This window comes from Anolis carolinensis, chromosome 1, assembly GCF_035594765.1.
Source record: "Anolis carolinensis isolate JA03-04 chromosome 1, rAnoCar3.1.pri, whole genome shotgun sequence".
Classification (NCBI taxonomy): Eukaryota; Metazoa; Chordata; class Lepidosauria; order Squamata; family Dactyloidae; genus Anolis; species Anolis carolinensis.
The window spans coordinates 305,348,335-305,368,228 of NC_085841.1; the positions used below are offsets into that span (position 1 = coordinate 305,348,335).

Below are 19,894 nucleotides of genomic sequence, written 5' to 3' on the forward strand. Positions count from 1 at the left end.
ACCTTCCCGCCAGAGCGGTACCTATTGATCTACTCACATTTGCATGTTTTCGAACTGCTAGGTTGGCAGGAGCTGGGGCTAACAGCGGGTGCTCATTCTGCTCCCAGGATTTGAACCTGGGACCAGAAGGTCCGCAAGTTCAGCAGCTCAGCGCTTGAACACACTGTGCCACCAGGGGCCCCTAAATTCTAAATAGAATTTAGAAGAACCTAAATGAACTAGAAAATTGGACAGCTATTAAAGTGAAATGTAATAGAGACAAATGCAAAATTCTAAAATTAGGCCACAAAATGAGAATGTACAGGTATAGGATGGGGGTTATTTGGCTCAGCCATAAAACTTATAGAAAGGAGCTTGTGGTTGTTGTTGATTGTAAGTTGAACATGAACCAACAGCGTGATGTTGCAGTAAGAGAAAGACTAGTACTATTTTAACCTGCCTGAATAGAAGCAAATTGAGGGAAATACCTATAATGGTCTCAGTCTATTCTGTGCTGGTCAAGCCTCACATGGAGTTCTGTTCTTGAAGCCTCATTTTAAGAAGGATATAGAGATGTTAGATTGAGGTCAGAGAATGACAGTGGGGATGATGAAAAAAAAGCCCCAGCAGTTGGCATTTATTATTAATGGTCCTTTGAAGACAACTATAAGACTAGTATGGCCCTCAATGAAAATGAGTTTGACATCCCTGATCTAAATCAAAAAATACCCTGTGCTGACAGAGGTTTGAATTTTTTTTTCCCTCCTAGCACTCGTATTATTGGTTTTTTTTGTGATTTGTGGTCTCTTACACAAATGAGTCACCTGCACCTGTGCAGCATATGGAACCTTCTCTTGTAGTGGAGCAATCTGTCTGGTGGCAACTTCACTCCTTCACACATATACACACATACACCCTTCAACATTAGCAGTTCCCTTTGTTTCTTTTTGTCTGCTTCAGTGGCTCATTTGTTGGGGAATGTGCTCTTCTTCAGTGTCTGTTTTGAGCAATCTTTGAACTTACGGCATTTCAAATATCTTGTCTCATTTTTCTTAGTTCTAATAGACTTACTTTGTTTCTGAAGTAGTCCTCAGAGCCCTATGACCTGAAGAGGTCATTCAAATGATAGACTGCTTGTAGTGGAAAAATACTGGACTCAAATCTGAATTCATGATACCTTCTGTGGTTATGCAAGAACTAACATGGGTATTCTTGTTTTTACTGGCAGCCCTTCACCCTTTCAGTCAGTGCCTTTCACTTGAAGGCGTTATAAATGTAAATAAGGTTGTTAAATTTCCAGCAAAATTACATTGATTCTTTAACTTCCTATTTTATTATTTGGGCTTCTAGTTCTCTCAAGGTTGTTGTCAAATTCTATATTTTTTCTACATTTTTCCAGAAAACCCACACAATCAGTTTGCTAATCTACTAGCACTCCCATGTTATCACTGGAAACTACAATTGATGTAAGACAACTATCCCTGAAAATTTAAAACCCCAATGTACATCAAATATTTATTTAAAGGAGCTTCAGATTAGGAGAGAAGGGAGCAATAAGTGCACACATCCATATTATAATATTTGTATTTAAATGGATTGTGATGATGGTGATGGTGATGCTAATAATAATACCTAGGAATATTTTTTTTCACTTCTTCATGCCAGTTTGTGGCTGGAGCAGATCGAACATTTGCAGACCTATCCAGCCATCCGTTGTCTTGACTCCTCCCTGTAGTGAAGCAGCCACCTGAGAAGAGCCAAGGCAAAGTGGACCAGTTTGTCAGCAGTTAATGAAATACATACCTTTTGCATTAGCTGAGTTCTTTCTCTCCCCCTGCCTAATGCATTCTATCTTGAATCGTTCACCTGTGTATAAATCACTCGGCATCATTCCCCCTTACATAAGCAGCAGTGGTGTCACTAGGGTTGGTGTCACTCTAGAATAATTACTCAGGCAGGCAGCCATCCCATAGCTTCTGTGAATGGGAGCCACTAGCAAAGGTTACTCAGCTCTAGAAGGTTCTGAATGCTGTACTGTGCAAGCATCCCCTTTCTTGTTGGTTCATATATGACTACTTGAAGAACCCATTATGGGTAAGCCTCCAATTATAGGCTATTTAAATTATGGATATAGTTATTAATATAACATAATGGTTAGAATGCTGGATTTGGAGTGCAGAGATTTAGGTTCAAATCTCCATTGTGCCTTGAAGCTTACTAGGTGACCTTGGGCCACTTGCGTCATTTTCTCTCTGCTTAACCTACTTTGCAGGGTTTTTATAAGGGCTGCAGTGGAAGGGGGAAAAGCCATGGGCTCCTTGATAGTAGGGAATGGTGTAAATGTAATAAAATTAATTTATTTTATATTCATCTGACAGTCTCAGTTTCTTCTTTAATATCAGGGGAAAGCTTTCTTTTGCCAAAGATATTCCTTACAGTTAGACTTAGTCAAAAATATGCAGTAAAGAAAGGCAATATATTTGTTCCCTTCCTAAGAATTACAAGGAGTATATGTTGTAGAATAGACATTAGCGGCTAGCAGTTTCTTAATCATTAGCGAGGCAATGTGCACAAGCAATGCTTAATATAATGGAATAGTAATTAGTTACAAATTAGATTGTGAAATACCTTGCATAATGACCTGTGTAAGCATTTGTGCAAGGGGAACTTATATAGGGATTAAAAAACAAAAAAGAAAACCTGGGCTAGCAAAATGATTCAGTTGGATAATATAATCCTAAAACTGTCATAATTAAAAACTCACAACTGGGACAATGCTGTATGCATATACTTCCCTATGTTAATGAACAATCACAATCACAGCTGGTAGTAATAGTAGCTATAGTAGTAATGTGATATTGCTGTCCTTGTTTTGTAGTCTACAAGTTGTTACTGACCAGAGTTTGAGATCTTCAATGATTCATATTTAATCAAGAATTCTGCGAATCAGTGAGATAGTGTCAGGCATTGATATGCTCCAAGTAATGTCTTTATTTGTGATTGATGGCATGGCAATTTCAATCAAATGTATTGCCAGTCAGTTTGGAATTGCTCCCAGATTTCCTAACCCCAATGCTACCATGGTTCTTGTCTTTTCCCAGAGGTCCTGAACCTTACTTTTTAGGTCTTAATATTTTATAAACTTTCCCCTCTTAAATGTAACTAAAGTACTTTGTCCACTTTTCCTCCTCTGACAAGAGGGAAAATAAGGCAAAGCAGCATTCTAATAATAAGGGTTTTATAGTATCCTGATTAATCCCAATAAAACGACCAATATTAAGCCCCAAAATACAAGACATCCTGTGCAAAATGGCAAGTCTGGTAACCCTGAATCACAGTGTCAAAGCTGGCATATAATGAAAGGAGCAATGCTGATGCCTATTCTGGCTTCCACCATCATAGCTTAGGAAGTTAGCGTCATGATAGTTTTGACTGACATTGGAAGACAATGTGATAGTTTTGAAAGGTGACAATATCCATTTGAACTTTATTGTGAGAATTTTTGAATAAACATGCTTGTTACCAGTAGAAATTTAAATTAAAATTATGCTCAAGTGTTATATTTGTCCTTTAATTGTCCATCTGGGCTGTGTTTTATGTAAAATAGTATGCACAGTAGTGCATACCAAACTGTTATGCTTGTCTGTTAAAACTGGTTATAGATGAGAGAGTAATCTCAAATTTAAGAAATAGTGCACTGTTTAGTTTATATAATGCTGGCTTAGGTACCCGGCGATGCTCAGGTTAGGTAATTTTTAACAACTCCCATCATCTTCTGTTATTTCCCCCCAAACTACACTAGGACATAAAATTGGTCATGGAGGGAGGGGTGGTCTGAATGGCATGTTTGTTCCATATCCATGGTTGATGGAGTTTACAGTAGTCCCTAGATGTCGGTGTAGGTACTGCAACTCCCATCATCCAGGATTGAGCCCCCCTCCAAACCACCAGAATTTAAAGTTGGTCATGGGGGGAGGGGGGCTGTGTGCCAAATTTGGTCCAGATCCATAGTCAGTGGGGGTGACAGTGGTCTCTGGAAGTAGGAGCCAATAGGAACTTGGCCACAAACATAAACCAGCGCCTACATACATATATGCATATGAACATGTATATTCATTTTTATGATATATAGCTTAGGTACCTGGTGATGCCAAAGTTAGGTCTTTTGTACTGATAAGCATGAAAAGTATTCATTGCTGGGTTTTGAATTTTAAGAATGGGCCCATTCAATGCCCACATTCTAATGCCCAATGCATTAGAATGTGGGAAAAATACAACTTCCATCATCATCTGTCATTGTTCCACCCACACCAGTATTTAAAGTTGGGCATGTTGGGTTTGTGTGTCAAATTTGGTCCAGATCCATTGTTGGTTGGGTTCACTGTGTTCTCTGGATGTGGGTTAACTACAACTCCCCAAAATCAAGGTCCATTTTCCCCAAACCCCACTAGTATTCAAAGTTGGGCATGTTGGGTATGCGTGCCGAGTTTGGTCCAGATTCATCACTGGGCTCTTAGGGCTCTCTGGATGTAGGTGATCTACAAATCCCAACTTCCAAGGTCAGTCCTCTCCCAACCCCTCCAGAATTTACTGTTGGCCATGGTGAGTCTGTGTGCCAAGTTTTATCCAGATCTGTCATCAGTGGGAGTCACAGTGCTCCCTGGAAATTGGAGCTGTCTTGGAAATCCACTGCTCACATACACATTTTGACTTTTATTAGATAGATAGAAGATAGATAAATATAAATATAGAAGATATAGATAAATAAACAAGAACAAAGGTTAAGATCCAATGTTGTTCTGGTCTCTATGTGGTTTGGTGCATTTAAGGACATGTTTTAAGGTATCTTATATTTTATGTCATATTTATTTATAGCAAATTGCCTTTTCTTAATTTGCTTAATTTTACTCATGCATTGTTTTCTGTTATTCCATCACCACATATGTAATGTCCAGTATGAAAACAGGACATATCTTCAATGCATAGAACAGTTTACACTTTTGTTTACTATGGTTCCCAAACAAGTTTTAGTATAGCATAAAGGAACAATAAATATTTTTCTCATTTGTATTCTCTTCCAACTCTATTTTTCTACATTCACAGCATTTATTTCACACACCAAGCTTGTAACTCTAACAAAAGAGCTCAGATTAGTCTGACATGACTTACTTTATTTTTAGAAATTCATGTTGGCTTTTACTGATATGGCATTTTTTCTATGTGCTTATGGACTGTCTGTTTAATGGTCTGCACTAGAATCTTTCCTGTTAATTGATGTCAAGTTGACTCTTTGGTTCCCCCCCCTACTGCCTGACCTTTTTTTTAAAGATGGGTACAACATTTGCCCTCCAGCAATCTATCTTCTGGGAGTTTTGTTCTCCAGGAATTCTAAAAAATGATTGTGATTGATTCTAAGATTGGTTCTGTCAGTCTTTTAGACATTCATTCTGGTCTCTTTAGATACTTCTGATTTTTTCCTCTTCATTGGAACATTTTGAAAACATGCCTTCAGCATTTTATTTTCAATAAACTCACATCTTGACCATGGGATCAGACCCAGTATTTCTCTAAGGTTACTGAAGTCATCTTCCTTAATGTTTGCAATGCATGTCTAACTACACTAACCTTCACTTTTCAATGTATAAGGATCCCACCCAAGGATCCCACCAGGTCATCACTAGATCAGAACTAAAATAAATCTGTTCTGCCTCTTCCATTTTCTGGACAATATATTTTTTACAAGGCAAGTGAGGAATTTGTGAAACCTTATACTGCACTTTGCAAAAGTAATATTATCAATATGTTTTATATTTTGCGAAGTATTTAAGTTGAACAGAGCTGAGAACATGATGAATGAAGGCTAAACTATGTATATGTGATGTTTAATTTCTTCTGATATATGTTTGTTTTGCTTTTTGGACATCATTCAGAGCATATATAGATTTGATTGGAGTAGTGGTGATGCAAAGTAATGTTTTAATCTTTTTCAGACATGTGAGAGGATTTTACACACCTTTCCTGTTTGCTATATGTCAATGCCCAGCTCCCTTGGGTACATCTCATTTTAAAACACACACAGCAGCTATATAACACCAAACCATTTACATTATAGTGCCACATAGAAAGCGGTTGTACATAATTGAGATATTAAGAATTATGCAGAGTACTGAAGCCTAACCTTGGATCTCTGGAAGTCTTACTCCAAAGGCTGGACATCTCACTGTGCTCATTTTTATTGGGCTCATGGTTTAGTTATAATTTCCTACATTGATCCCATGCTTTCTTTTATTGGATGAGCTATCAATGTAATCTTGCTTCTTACTTTCATGTTTTGTGTACTCAGTTTCGTCTGTTTTTCATGTAGAATTTATATCACTAATAACATTGGTTGATACACAAGCAAACCTATTAGTAGCTACTCTGTACTGTTTTGCATATATATATTGTGGTCTACTTACTGTCTTCATTCTAAATCCCTTTGGCTATGTACCTTCCTGGCTTGCTGATCTGATGGAGACAAATAGCAGTTCTTTACAACAAACAATATAATGTGTAAAACTTTACTATTTACCTATTCTATCTCATTTTGAATCAGACCATATTATGAAAATTTCTCATACAAAACGAATGTTTATAAGTCTTCAGAATGGTTTTCTTTGATGCTATATGACTGACCCATCCATTATTATTATTATTATTATTATTATTATTATTATTATTATTATTATTATTATTCCACTTTTTCTCTCCATATATTTCATTTTTTTAATATGCCTTCATATTGACTAAAACTTACGGTGACTCTATCATAGTGTTTCCTTTCAGGATTTATTCAAACGTGAGTCTGTTATTTCGAATGCCAGCTTTTCTGGTTGAAATAGATATTCTTGGTGGCGCACTGGATCAGATATACAAAAATCAGACTCGGGTATCCCCTTAGCTTTCCATTTCCTTCTTTCATCCTGGAAAGAAGTGACTAGTGGAGCACCGCAGGGTTTGGTCCTGGGCCCAGTTCTGTTCAACATCTTTATTAATGACTTAGATGAAGGTTTAGAGGGCATGTTTATCAAGTTTGCAAATGACACCAAACCAAGAGGGATAGCTAGTACTTCAGACGACAGGTTCAGAATTCAAAATGACCATAACAGATTAGAGAGCTGGGCCAAAACTAACAAAATGAATTTGAAATATAGGCTATAGCACCTGGTATATTTGTTGATGGTCTCCTGTCTAAGTACTAGTCAGGGCTAACTCTGTATAACTTCCATTTAGGATATATCAGAGTGTAAATAAATGGCTTGTCCATGTTCAGCCAAAACTGAAACTGAATCTGGATCCATGATTTCCTGCTAGAAGTTCCTAATCTTGTTGCTGAGGGGAAGTGAGAAGAGGTCTTGCACTCCCCATTTCTGTAATTCCAAAATATAGGGTCAGACTACATGGACTGAAAAAACCAAATTTCACAGCTTCCTTGATCCTGACACATAACATATGATCCCTTTAGGCTTTAATGCAAAATACCAATATTCATTTCTTGGCCTGCAGTTTCCAGGAAAATCCATTATGTTGCATTCCTTTAATGTGCTGTGACCATCCTGGTGCTCATGGTGCCAGCAGCTGTAGCAGGGGCTTTGGGAAAAAGTGGAGGAGAGGCTGCTGGGGTTGTAAGCATTGCTATTTTTGTTTACATATTAAGTGCTGCTTGTTGGGGCGTATGCTTTGCTACATTAGAGATCCCTTTAATTTTTTTTGTGAATAGTATACCGGGCATCCCTGCTCAGAGTAAGAGCTGGTTCCCATCTCTAGCTGTTTCAAATACTTGTGGTGTCCCTGGGGTTAGTGTTAACCAATTCATTGGTGTCGCCCCCCCCCCCCAAAATGGGCCTCCTGTTGTACCAGACCATATAACAAAATCAGCAACTATAAAAATACCACAGCAGCAAAAAGAACAGTGTGTGCTTGTAGTCTATGTAGATGAAACCTTGTGATCTGAAGCATCATTGTAATCAGGTAATAATGATAGCTCTTTCCAGAGCACACACACATTAGAAGGTTCAAAAAGTCAATTAGCATAGAGTTTTAGCTTTGTAGATTTATTGACATCTATATGTATAAAAGAATGATGGCATCAGGGCAGCGGACAAAACAACAAAACTACAGGCCCCCCAACCTCGAAATTTGACAACACAACCCATAATCCGCGCCTCTAGGTTGATACAACAAAAAGAAAAGAAAAATAAAGTCCTAATTAGAGGGAGAGGAATAATTGTTTTTATCCAATTGCTGCCAGTTAGAAGGCTAAGCTCCGCCCACTTGGTCTTCTAGCAACCGATTCAGCCCAGGGGACAGGCAGAGTTAGGCCTCACTTAGGCCTCTTCCACAGATTATCTAATTTGCACTGGATTATATGGCAGTGTAGACTCAAGGCCTTTCCACACAGCTATATAACCCATTTAGAATCTTATATTATCTGCTTTGAACTGGATTATCTTGACTCCACACTGCCATATAATCCAGCCTTCCAAGCAGCAAGTCTATTCCTTTGTATTCCAGCTCATCAAACAAGGAGTCCCATAAGAAGAAAATGGCCAGGCTTTGAGGCTGCAAGGCTGTTCACTGCTATTCCACCTGGCCAACAAAGCATTCCCATAAGCCACAGCAACAGCTGGGCACAGCTATAGTATATATAAGCTTGGTATGCAAAAATATTTTTGTGGTTATATCTAACTGCAGGGGTATATAATATATAAAATAATTTTATGCTGAAACACTGTACAGAAATTAATACATAGTCATTTTGGCATCTACTACAGTTATGCTCACATATTAAGATTCAATATGAGGTTCTCCTTTGTGTTCTATCATGTTAGAAGTGCAGATGGGAACAAGTCAGGAATTCTTTAGGAGAGGTTTTCACTGTTATTTAGTATCCTGTCTGGCTGATTTTCTAATGGTATTTCTACTGCTTATAGATATCATTTGCTGTTTTCATTGTGTTATTTTTATGATTTTTTTTTAAAAATAGTTTTCATTTCTATCAGTTTTTTCTTCTTGATGCCTTGAGCAATGTGTATGTGCTTTCAAGCTATCTGACAACTTACAGAGGCCCCATGAATTTTAGATATTTAAGTCCCCTACTTGTATATTACACTGCATGTTATTTGGAAAATAATCTTTCCAACAATGCTTACATCAAAACTATTTCAAATGGCCCAACTGTGGGTGTTGATAACTGTAGTGAGTTGTTAATATAGTTAATCTTTGTACTTAGTATTCATGTGAATGCTAAGTTGTGACTATTTTTATTGCTTCATTTATTTCATACATTCATAATAACTTTTACTTTTTGGCTGGTGGTATTAAGCAGAGTATACATTACAATGAACTGTTCTCACTATGGCTATTTCCAGGGATTTGGGGAATTTCTCATCTTAGTCTCATGTTCACATACTTGCTTCCTATCTTCCATGTTATTTAATAATATTTCACACTCCCTGAGTTCGTACAAGTTCCAGTCTTAGAAATGGTATTGCTGTGTGAGATCCCATATTTGACATCCTACTGTTTATTCTCCTGTTATCTCCTTACTCTGCTGCACAGAGCATGACAGAACTGTCCCATCTATCATCTCTTAGCTTTAAGGATCAGGAAGCAGCTGAAATAGTGCAAGGAGACAGCCCTTTCATAATTTGCAAGAAACCTGGGTCAGGCTTCTCTTTGGCAGGATTGCAGAATGTGCTCACCTCTCCACATCAATAGGTAGCAAATTTGTCGAGTGGAAACCTCAGCAACAGAATTATTTAGAGACTTAGCTTGCACACATCTTCCTTATTCTTTGGGGAGGGGGTGGGTAGAGAGTGAGAAAGAAACATAATACCATCAGGTTTCTTAGTTCAGGATGAATATTCTCCATGGTGTATTTTACTGTAGGTACTAGTGCCTGCCAAGTGGGATTTGGAAGTGTTGTAAGAACTTTAAAATTCAACCTGAATGTTGATTTTTGCAAATCAGAAGCATCCTTATTCATTTGAATGATAATTGGTGTGGTATTCCAAAGGAGTTGTATATTGAAGTGGCATGAAGCAATATTGCTACTTCTTATTTTGTCCCTATTATGTAATCTACTAGAATGGCAAAGTACTTTTCAATTGTGCTATTCACTATACTCTTCTTCCCCCTTTGTGCTTTGTTGTATGTATTGTGTGTTATAGCTTTAGAACATTTATTGGTAGGAAACTAAATTAAAGCCAGCAATTATCTAGGTGGTATTGACTTTTAATCTTATAATGTCTGGAAATTCTACACGATGTGGATGGACTATCAGGTATCCCTTAAAATTGAATAAAGCAAACTATAAATTACCAAAAAAAAAAAAGGGGGGGGAGATTGTCCTTGGACTGTGAAAATGGTTGGATCAATTCAATTCATTTCTTTAATCTCATAGAAATGAATTTCAACAAGGATAAATGTAGGCTACTTCACTTAGGCAGAAAAAATGAAATGCACAGATACAGAATGGGTGACACCTGGTTCAACACCAGTCCGTGTGAAAAAGATCTTAGACTTTTCCTGGACAACAAGTTGAACATGAGGCAACAGTGTGATGTAGCAGTTTAAAAAGCCAATGGGATTTTGGGCTGCATCAAAAGGAGTATAGTGTCTAGATCAGGGATTCCCAAACTTTTTAAACAGGGGGCCAGTTCATGGTCCCTCAGACCGTTGGAGGGCCAGACTATAGTTTTTTAAACAACTATGAATAAATTCCCATGCACACTGCACATATCCTATTTTGAAGTAAAAAAACAAAATGGGAACAAATACAGCCTTAATGTTAATAATGATCATAATATAATAAAAATAATTAAGATGGTTGGAAGAGACCCCTTGGGCCATTTAGTCCAACCCCCTTCTGCCTTTGTGCACCAAAAGCACCAGCAAAGCACCCTGTAATAATTATTAATTAATTAATTAATAATTAAAATACCATTATAAACAAGGAAAGCTTTGGAAGGCGCGCACCAGGCTGCATGCGCCTTCCTCAGTGGAGCCGCCACGTGGGCCGGATAAATGACTTTGATGAGCTGCACGTGGCCCCCGGGCCTGAGTTTTGGGACCCCTAATCTAGATCAAGGGAAGTCATGGTGCCTCTTTATTCTGCTTTGGTTTGATCTCACCTGGAATATTGTGTCCAATGCTGGGCACCACAATTTAAAAGAGATATTGACAAGCTGGAACATCTCCAGAGGAGAGCTACTAAAATGATCAAAGGTCTGGAGACCATGCCCTATGAGGAGCATCTTAAAGAGCTGGGTATGTTTAGTCTGCAGAAGAGAAGGTTGATACATGATAGTCATGTTTAAATATTTAAAAGGCTGTCATAGGGAAGAGGGAGCAGGCTTATTTTCTGCTGCCCTGGAGACTAGGATTAGGTGCAATGGGTTCAAATTACAGGAACGGAAATTCAACCTGAACCCTAGGAAGAACTTCCTGACTGTAAGAGCTGTTCAGCAGTGAAACTCTCTGCCTCAGAGTGTGACAAAAGCGCTTTTTTGGAGAATTTTAAACAGAGGTTGAATGGCCATCCGTCGGGGATGCTTTAATTGTGCTTTTTTTGCATGGCAGGGGGTTGGATTAGATGGCCCATGTGGTCTCTTCCAGTTTTATGATTCTATTAAATCAACAGCTGATTTTTCAGTATTACTAATTTCATCAAAATTTAGCCTTGAATCTACATGGATTTCAAGGGTTGTGTCATAGTGCTGTTTTCCCAGTCAATCTGTATTATTAAAATAAGTTCTCTGATATATCTGTTTTTGATGTGAGTATGTAGGCATCGATCCATCACTATTGTATATCTCTTATTTGTTAGATAAATGCTGTGATTGAGTATTCAGAATAAATAATTTATTTTGTTTGCTGAAAGAGACACTTATCCATGCTTATTATAGATTATCACGATTAGGTGACACTTTTTTCATGTAGCCAATCTGCAAATTCATGAAAATGTTTAGAAAAAATTGCAGTGCCTGGATCCAAAAGCAGTTGTTTATTAAAAATTGCAACAGGATTAACAACTAACTGGTTTGTAGGTACAATGCATGGGGCTTCACATGTTTTAATCTTATATATTTATTTATCTTTTTCTCTTTTCTTTAGTGAGTGACAGTTGCTTCAGGAATCTTGCAGAAGATCGTAGTGGAATAAACCTCAAAGACCTTGTCCAAGATCCTTCATTGTGAGTATTTCCAAAAGTGAAAAATATATTTTCTAATTTATACAAATTGTGTTCATAGCTAACTCTTACTAAAGCCCAGATTTTTGACCTTTTATGGATCTACACAATTATAGATAATATCAATTCTTATGTTAGTCTTTTAAAAGTCAGTTATTAATAAAACATGTAGACCTAATTTCTGTGGAGAAGTCATAGTTATTATGTTTAATTTTAACTGTTAGAGTATGTATTTGTGTTTAGTTGACACAGTAGCTGAAACAGAAGCCATCTTGTTTCAATCCACAGTAGTGCTGTTACCAAGGAGACGGAGCTGGCTAGCTCACCAGAGGTAGAAGTGGGTGGAGCCAAGAAAATGAAAAAGTGGGAGTTTTAAAAAAGAAGCCGGGAGTGCGTGGCTGGAGGCTTTTCAGTCAAGAAGGGCTGAGGAGACAGGCCTGGCCAAAATCTTTAGTCAAGGCAGACTAAAGGGAGCCTAGTCAAGATCTCTAGTTGGGAAGGACTAGTGATCAGGAATTTGATCAGTAGTAGATCAAATTAAAGGCTTTTATTGTAGTCGGGACATTGTTCACTAAGGAGCTCAGCTGAGGTTAGAGTTCACTACAATTTATATTATCAGTGGGAGAGTGAGAGTGGAATTACACCAGAGACTACTGGTGTGGTGGTTATAAGAGTTATTAAACCACTTGTTTATCTAAAGTTCCATAAGTAAATCAATCATCCTGCAACCATAAGCTTTGTACGCAATAAACTTGTTGTTCTTTGTTAACAACTGACTCATTTCATCTCATCTGTGTCTGTGGAGCCAAATTTTATCGGTGATAATTCAAAAGCCTCACGTTGGTGGCAGTTACCTTAATAAATCACCTAATTGGGGAAGAGTAATAGTCACAGTTACCTCAGAAAGGGAACAACAACACAGAAATCCCTAACTACAGAGACAGAGGCTGGGATCTTGAAATAAAGATCACCCCCTGTAATCCTTCCCCTCATATAAAGGTGATATATATATAATCTAAAGGGATTAAAAGATTCAAAAATCCCCTCAGCAGCGGAAACAGCATTTACAATTTGCTTTGACACCATTACAATTGGCTTGAGTCTTCCCAATTGACTTTAGCGCCATCACAATTGGTGGCAGCGTCGGGATTGAATCTTTGTAATTAGATTAAACCATCCCAATTGAAGTAACGTCTGCGCAATTTCAAACACACATGTATCATATATGTTCTTTTTGATATTTCATCTTTGTGGTCTTTGTGATGCATGCATAAGGGTTCCTAGCTGCTTGTGCAGCATATCTTTGCCAGGTTCCAGATGTAAGAATCTTATTGAATTGTGTTTTAACTTTTGTGGCAAAATTTTTAAATTGTTTTGTGTTTTCAAAAGATGGTAGGTCTCTTTTAATCCCATGTTGGGATTCAATAAATAAATAATGGCTCCGCCACAGCAGTAGCATTCATGTTCCTTGGAGCATTAAGTGTTTGTTTTTCATTCAAATGTTATCTTTCTTCAGCTTCTTTATATTACTGCTTTATACCCTTCAAATACAGAAAGATAGTTTTCTATCCCATTCATGGGCTTATGTCCTTAAAACGTTTTTTTAAAGTGCATTGAACGTGATTTCAAAAAGCTCATTCTAAAGGACATTTTACTTGTACTCTTGTATCCAAAAGCACATTATTGTGAATCATACAATGAACCATCTATAACAATATCACAACCTTCCTTATTCCTTCATTCCTGAAATCCTTTTGATAGGAATCAGTTGAAGTCTGTAATTACAACACAATATCTTCCTCAATTGATATCAGAGATGCCTTCTTCCACACAAATTTACACTTTGTGGATGATTCTGGCTTTGATATCATTTCAACCAGATTTCAGGGTTCAGAATTTTAAATAAAGTCATACGTGGACAATATGGTATGCATTTTAGCGGACCCAGTAAGGAGCATCAAAAATTTAATGGAGGCCATCAGTACGTATGGCAACATTTCAAGATTTAAAATTAATAAGGAAAAACTTTGCTTTTAACTAAAAACCTATCCACAGGTAATATTGATAAACTGGAGAAATTATCAGCATGTAAGGCAGTAATGAAAATAAACTACTTAGGACTATAGTTAACTGTTATTTATATAATTTATGATAATTTATATCAAAATAATTATGAAAAAACTTGGAAGAAGATTTAAAAAGACTTAGAAAGATGGCAGAAAATTCAATTAACCTGGGGAGGATAGCGGTGATAAAAATGATGATATTATTTAAAATGTTGTTTTTATTCCAATTATTAAAGATGTAAAGGTTATTGAACAGTGAAGGAAAGATGTGGTTAAATTCATATGTGCTGGCAAAAAAGCCAGAATTGCATATAAGAATTTAATAGGTAAAAAAGGTAGAGGGGGTTTGCTCTCCTGGACTTTAGATGCTACTATGAGCAGTAGGATTTAGTTGGTTAAAGGAATGGATTAGACTTGAGGACCATGCCATACTTAACCTGGCGGGCTATAACTTAAAATATGGATGGCATCCAAAAAAAAAAAGTTTCTTGTAGCTGCTTGCTTAATGCGTGAATCTAAAATAAAATGTGTCACTAGTTTCGCCCTCCCAACCCCCACCTTTTTCACAAAAATAAAACGTTACTTTACTTCTGCTTCTTTATTTTATAATTTTAAAAGAAAAAGTACCCCCTTTTCCACCCTTTTCTCTGAAGTTCTTCTTTCAATGCCTGCCCTGCCCCACAACAACAAGAAGCCACTGCCAGGGCAGGTAGGCAGGCAATCTGAGTCACAGGCAGCAAAAGATAAAGAGTCCACCTGGCACACACAGCCAGCCTCCCTCTCCAACCTCCCAGCCTAGAATGTCGCCTCGTGGCTTGAACAGGCGCTTTTCAGGGAGGGGAGGACATCCAAACCTCTCCCCTTTACGTTGACGTGCATAGCAATTGGTCAGGGAAGCAAGCCCAGGCTAGGCTGTACCTCCCTGAAAACCAAGTTTGGTTGCTTCAAAAATACATTACTTTATTTCCGAACAATAATGAGCCCATTACAAGAATGGGCTCAAACGCTTCAAAATCGTGCGTTTTATCCGAATCGCTAACCCGCTTCGGAACCCCGTTCGCAAATCGGAATATATACAATTTTATTCTGATTTACGACCATTCCGATAAATTCGCCCATGCCTAGTAATTAATCATGCCTCTTTCAGGAACAGGAGCTTGTGTATCAGCATACATACCCTGGCAACAGACATCACCTAACTTTCCATGCTCAAAACCAGATCAAGGAGCAGCCCACATGTAAACCTATCTTTACTACTGTATCATTTGCCTAAGTTTTTTAAAGGAAGTGCTTGAAGGAGGAATAAGAAAGGAGGATGATATCAAATGCACACAATCTACTGACAATCACGACTAGCATCACCATCTAATACCAGGTGTCAGCACAACTGCAAGTCTAACTCTTTGAGTATATCACCCCAGTGTCCTTGAGAGGCATATTTCAACAATGTTTACAGGATGGAGATTTCATATTTGTTTTCATTTCAAACAATTCTACAGTGTCTTTTTCTGTTAATTGACTAAGAAAATCAGCTGTGCTTCTGTGACTTCAGAATTTGTAGAAAAGAGTGTAAAAATAGCACAGAACATTTTAGTGCCCTTGGTGTCTCTCTTAATTTTTTTCTCTCTGAACAGATGGAGGGTGAGAGGAGGAAAAAAAACAGTAGAAAAATAATTTAAATTTCTAATAGGAGGCAAGTCAGGTCAAAATGTCTACTGACATAGAGAAAATGCAAAAAGTGCACACCATCTGTACATGGTCATGAGTATCATAGTATCTTTTCATATTCAGAAAGAAAGATGGAGTCTGTGGGAGAAAAATTCCAAACCTGCAATTTTAATGGTTGAGATTTTGCCCTGGAAACCTCAATACAGTAGTTGTTCTTGATTTAATCAGACTGCCTCACTAGCTGCATATTAAAGGTCTGTATTTGTGTTGATTTTTTTTTAACTGAAATTTCTAAATTTATATAAGAGTATTTATCCCCTAGGCCACTGGAGGCTCCTATAGGCTGTTCAAACTGATAAGTATTCATTGTTATTGTTCATGGAAGTGAGCAGCAGCATTTGTGTGTAGAGTAAATTCTGTGTAGAGTAAAAAAACCCAAAAAACCTCTGTTTAAAGTGTGTAAAAAATATCAGTTTACCAAATAGTTCTGGACAGTCATTTGATCTTAAAGGAGATGAGAGAGTCTGATGGAGAAAACAGTAAAAATGTGACCTAAGTATGGAAAAGACCACCAAAAAGGCATATCCCATTGGTATGATTGGCCTTAAGCAAGCTGATGCAATCATTTACAGATTGATACAGATATTTGGTGGTTGATAGTCAGCATTGCAAAAGTCAGTGAATGGTCCCCTTGTGGCTTCAAATAGAGAGTCCACTCTCATTTCTGATTGGATGGGGGAAAATTTGCAGTCTCTAATTGAAATTAGTTGGATTCATATCTTATTGCATACCTGTTGGTGATAAATGTTGCCTCGTGAGAAGCAAGCATTAGGCTCTTCACACAGTCTCCAATAAGGCCATCCCCCTATAGTTTATAATAGCTTTGTGCTAGTGAACAGCCTTAAAGTATTAGTCAGAAAGATGGAGATAACCTCTGTTCTCACTTTTAAATAGACTATACAAATCTCTTTTTATTGTCTGTAGGAGAACATGGATTCCTGTTTGTGTTGTAGATGAAATATGGGTACCCTAACCCATATGTTGTAAGCTATCTACTCCAGTCTGCCAGATGTATATGTAATACAAAATACTTGGAATCAGGAGTGTTTTGGATTTTGTTTTTCATCCCAGATTTTGGAATGTCTGGATTTCCATATATTTTTATAATTATATATCTAGGAAATGGGACCCAAGTCTAAATAAGAAATGCATTCATTATTTCTTATATACACAGCTTGAATGTAATTTTGCAATAGGTTTTCTTCCCACTGATACAGTTTTTTGTGCATTTCCTTTATTTATTTATTTATTTTATTTATTTATTTATTTATTTATGCTGCCTTCCAAAACATTTTTCCTAAGTATTGGAAAACATTTTTTCCATAGGAGATAGTTGTTATGCAATGCCCAGCATTTTTGTAGTTGTTGCTGACAAATGGAAAAAGAAAAGAACACTGATATTTTTACTCTGACATGGATGTGTGTGTTATTTTTTTAACATGGACAAGAAAGCACACTGTAAAGCAAAATGGCTCTGGATGTTCTTCTTTTTGTATGCATTTATATAATATGAAACATTATACTAAGCAAATAAATAAAGTAACCACAAATGGACAAAGTGAAGATAAATGCATACTAAAATATTTGTATAAAGTATTAAAAAGTGAGGAAAAAAAGTTCAGAAGAAAAAACTCTTGAAGAATTCACATTTCCCCCAGCATCAATAGCTCTTCATTTTTGGCTCCAATTGAATCTAGCTCTACTTTGAATCGCTATGTTAGTAGCAAAAGTCCAGATAAGAGTTACTTTGATGCAATTTTTTTTCTGACAACTTATTGGATAAACTGAATCAAGGAAGCCACAGCTCTCCGTCTGCAAGATTTAAGCAAAGGCTATTGATGATAGGGTGACTTGGAGGTCTCTCTTATGTAGGGTTGCCGGAATATATTGCTTGATGGCAGCTAACAACAAAAAAGTTTGTTGTACAGCTGTATGTTTGTAGCACTCCCACCTTCCCACATCTATGCATATATTTAAATTGTATGCCTATGACAGTTCTATCGTTTTTGTTTTATTCTATGAAATATCATGTACATTGATGGTGCTAAAAATAATTGTTTCATTTATAAATCATGAAAATAGTTGTCATTGTATTATATCCCTGAGGGTTTTTTCTTCTTGGAAAACTGGTATACAAGGCAACTTATCAGTTGAAATGTGTACAGTATAGCTAAAAAGATACAAAGGATCAGCATTAAAATAAAATTCAACAGCATAACAATATTTTAAAACACTTTATACAATACAAAATCAATTTAAAAGAGTACAATTTTGAAGATGATGGGACTGAAAGGTCTTCCCAGCAGACTCCTATGGGGAAGTAAGATCTGGCAGATACCTGGATTTAATTTACCTAGAACATTACAGGTTCTATACATAAGTTTCATTATTTTCTGAAATTCATTTCCTTTTGTACTTTGTCAGGGGAGACATTTGGGAACATTTTGAAAAGACTGGGAATTGCTACTGTGTTGTGAGGGTTTTGCAAGAATATATGGCATTAATAATAATTAGGATTCTTTAAGAAATAAGAAACATTGCTTTGTACAGGAAGTAATATTCATTATTTTTTATAACTATTGGTAGTAAAATCAGAATTAAATGCTTTCTTTCTCTTTTTTCCTCTTTTTTTCTTTTCTCTTAGTAATTGTCTTTATAGTATTCCTTTTTTCTTTGTATTATTTTAATGAAATTGAAAAATATATATTTGCTGGAAATATACAACCTCTCTCACATATTGTAAGGGCATTGACTTGATGAATATAAGTCAACATATAAATAATCCAATGATTCATTAGGTCTGTTTTAATTAGGACTAATAGGATTCAGGTCATGAAATTGCAGTGATTGTAGACAGTCAGTTGCTAAACCATCTGTTTCAGTGTACAATTTTAAGATCTTTTCTTAATTAAACTTAAGAGAAAGGAGATACTTAGATAACAAAAAAACTGAAAGCTTAATTTGAAAAAATCAGATTCTTTGGCTGGTACTATGTTGTAGCTGCTTTGAAGACATAAGGAAACATTGGCAGTGACTATTTTCTTCAGCCTTAAAATGCTGTTGTGAATTGAGAATCATAAGCTTAAAGTAAGGAACATCACAGCTGTGAAACATACCTTGACATTTATCCAAGATAGTAATGTGCATGAAAGAAACATTTCAAGTCAGGTGACAGGGCTTGGAAAAAATTAAGTCTAGGTTTTTATTGGTACAGAATTGCTATCCGTGTGCTAAAGAAAATATTACAGCTTTAAAAATATAGCCTACTGATATTACAGAGATTTATGTAAAAGCCAGTAATGTTTACACTGATCCAAAAATAGCAATTTGAAGAGAATGTTTTAATATTTTTCATGCTTCCTACACTTCCTATATACTTTTTTGCCTCTTAGCATAGTACCCATTCTCAGTCACTGTCTTGAAAGTCACAACTTGTCAGCTAGATAAAGATCCTTGATTAATGCATATAGATTATAAATGGAAGGCATGTACGATGGATAAAAATGTTCATCGCTCACATGCAAGTCCTGGCAGCCACTGGCTCTTTGGGACTTCAGACCACACACGCTCAAGGAGCCCGCGACTGCCAGGACTTGCAGACGAGTGCCAAGTGCCAAGTACCTCAGAGGTACTCTGCAAGCCCTGGCAGTCACTGGGCCTGGAGGCCACACGCACACACTCTTAAAGAGAGTCTCTTTCCCTGTGTGTTGAAAAGTACAGGGGGGCCTCGCTACCCATTTAAAAAGATAATGGAGCCTGAAGAAGAGCCACGGGCTGCAAAAACAGCATCAATGAGCCACAGACTGAATTTTGTCTATCCAGATTCAGAGACAGGGGTTTGCCCCACCAACCCTAACAATTCAAATTAATGCTGCAGAGAGCCTGAGGA

The 19,894-nt window shown here is 37.0% G+C and overlaps 1 protein-coding gene across 30 annotated transcripts in view; it reads left to right on the forward strand.

Moving 5' to 3' along the window:
- Positions 1 to 19,894, forward strand: part of gphn (gephyrin) — a 334,022-nt gene that overhangs the window by 61,365 nt on the left and 252,763 nt on the right. For all 30 annotated transcript variants that reach the window (XM_062968004.1, XM_062968007.1, XM_062968014.1 and 27 more), the window contains exon 2: positions 12,136 to 12,214. In XM_062968004.1, the coding sequence (XP_062824074.1) occupies positions 12,136 to 12,214 (79 nt within the window). The remainder of the gene's footprint in view (positions 1 to 12,135; positions 12,215 to 19,894) is intronic.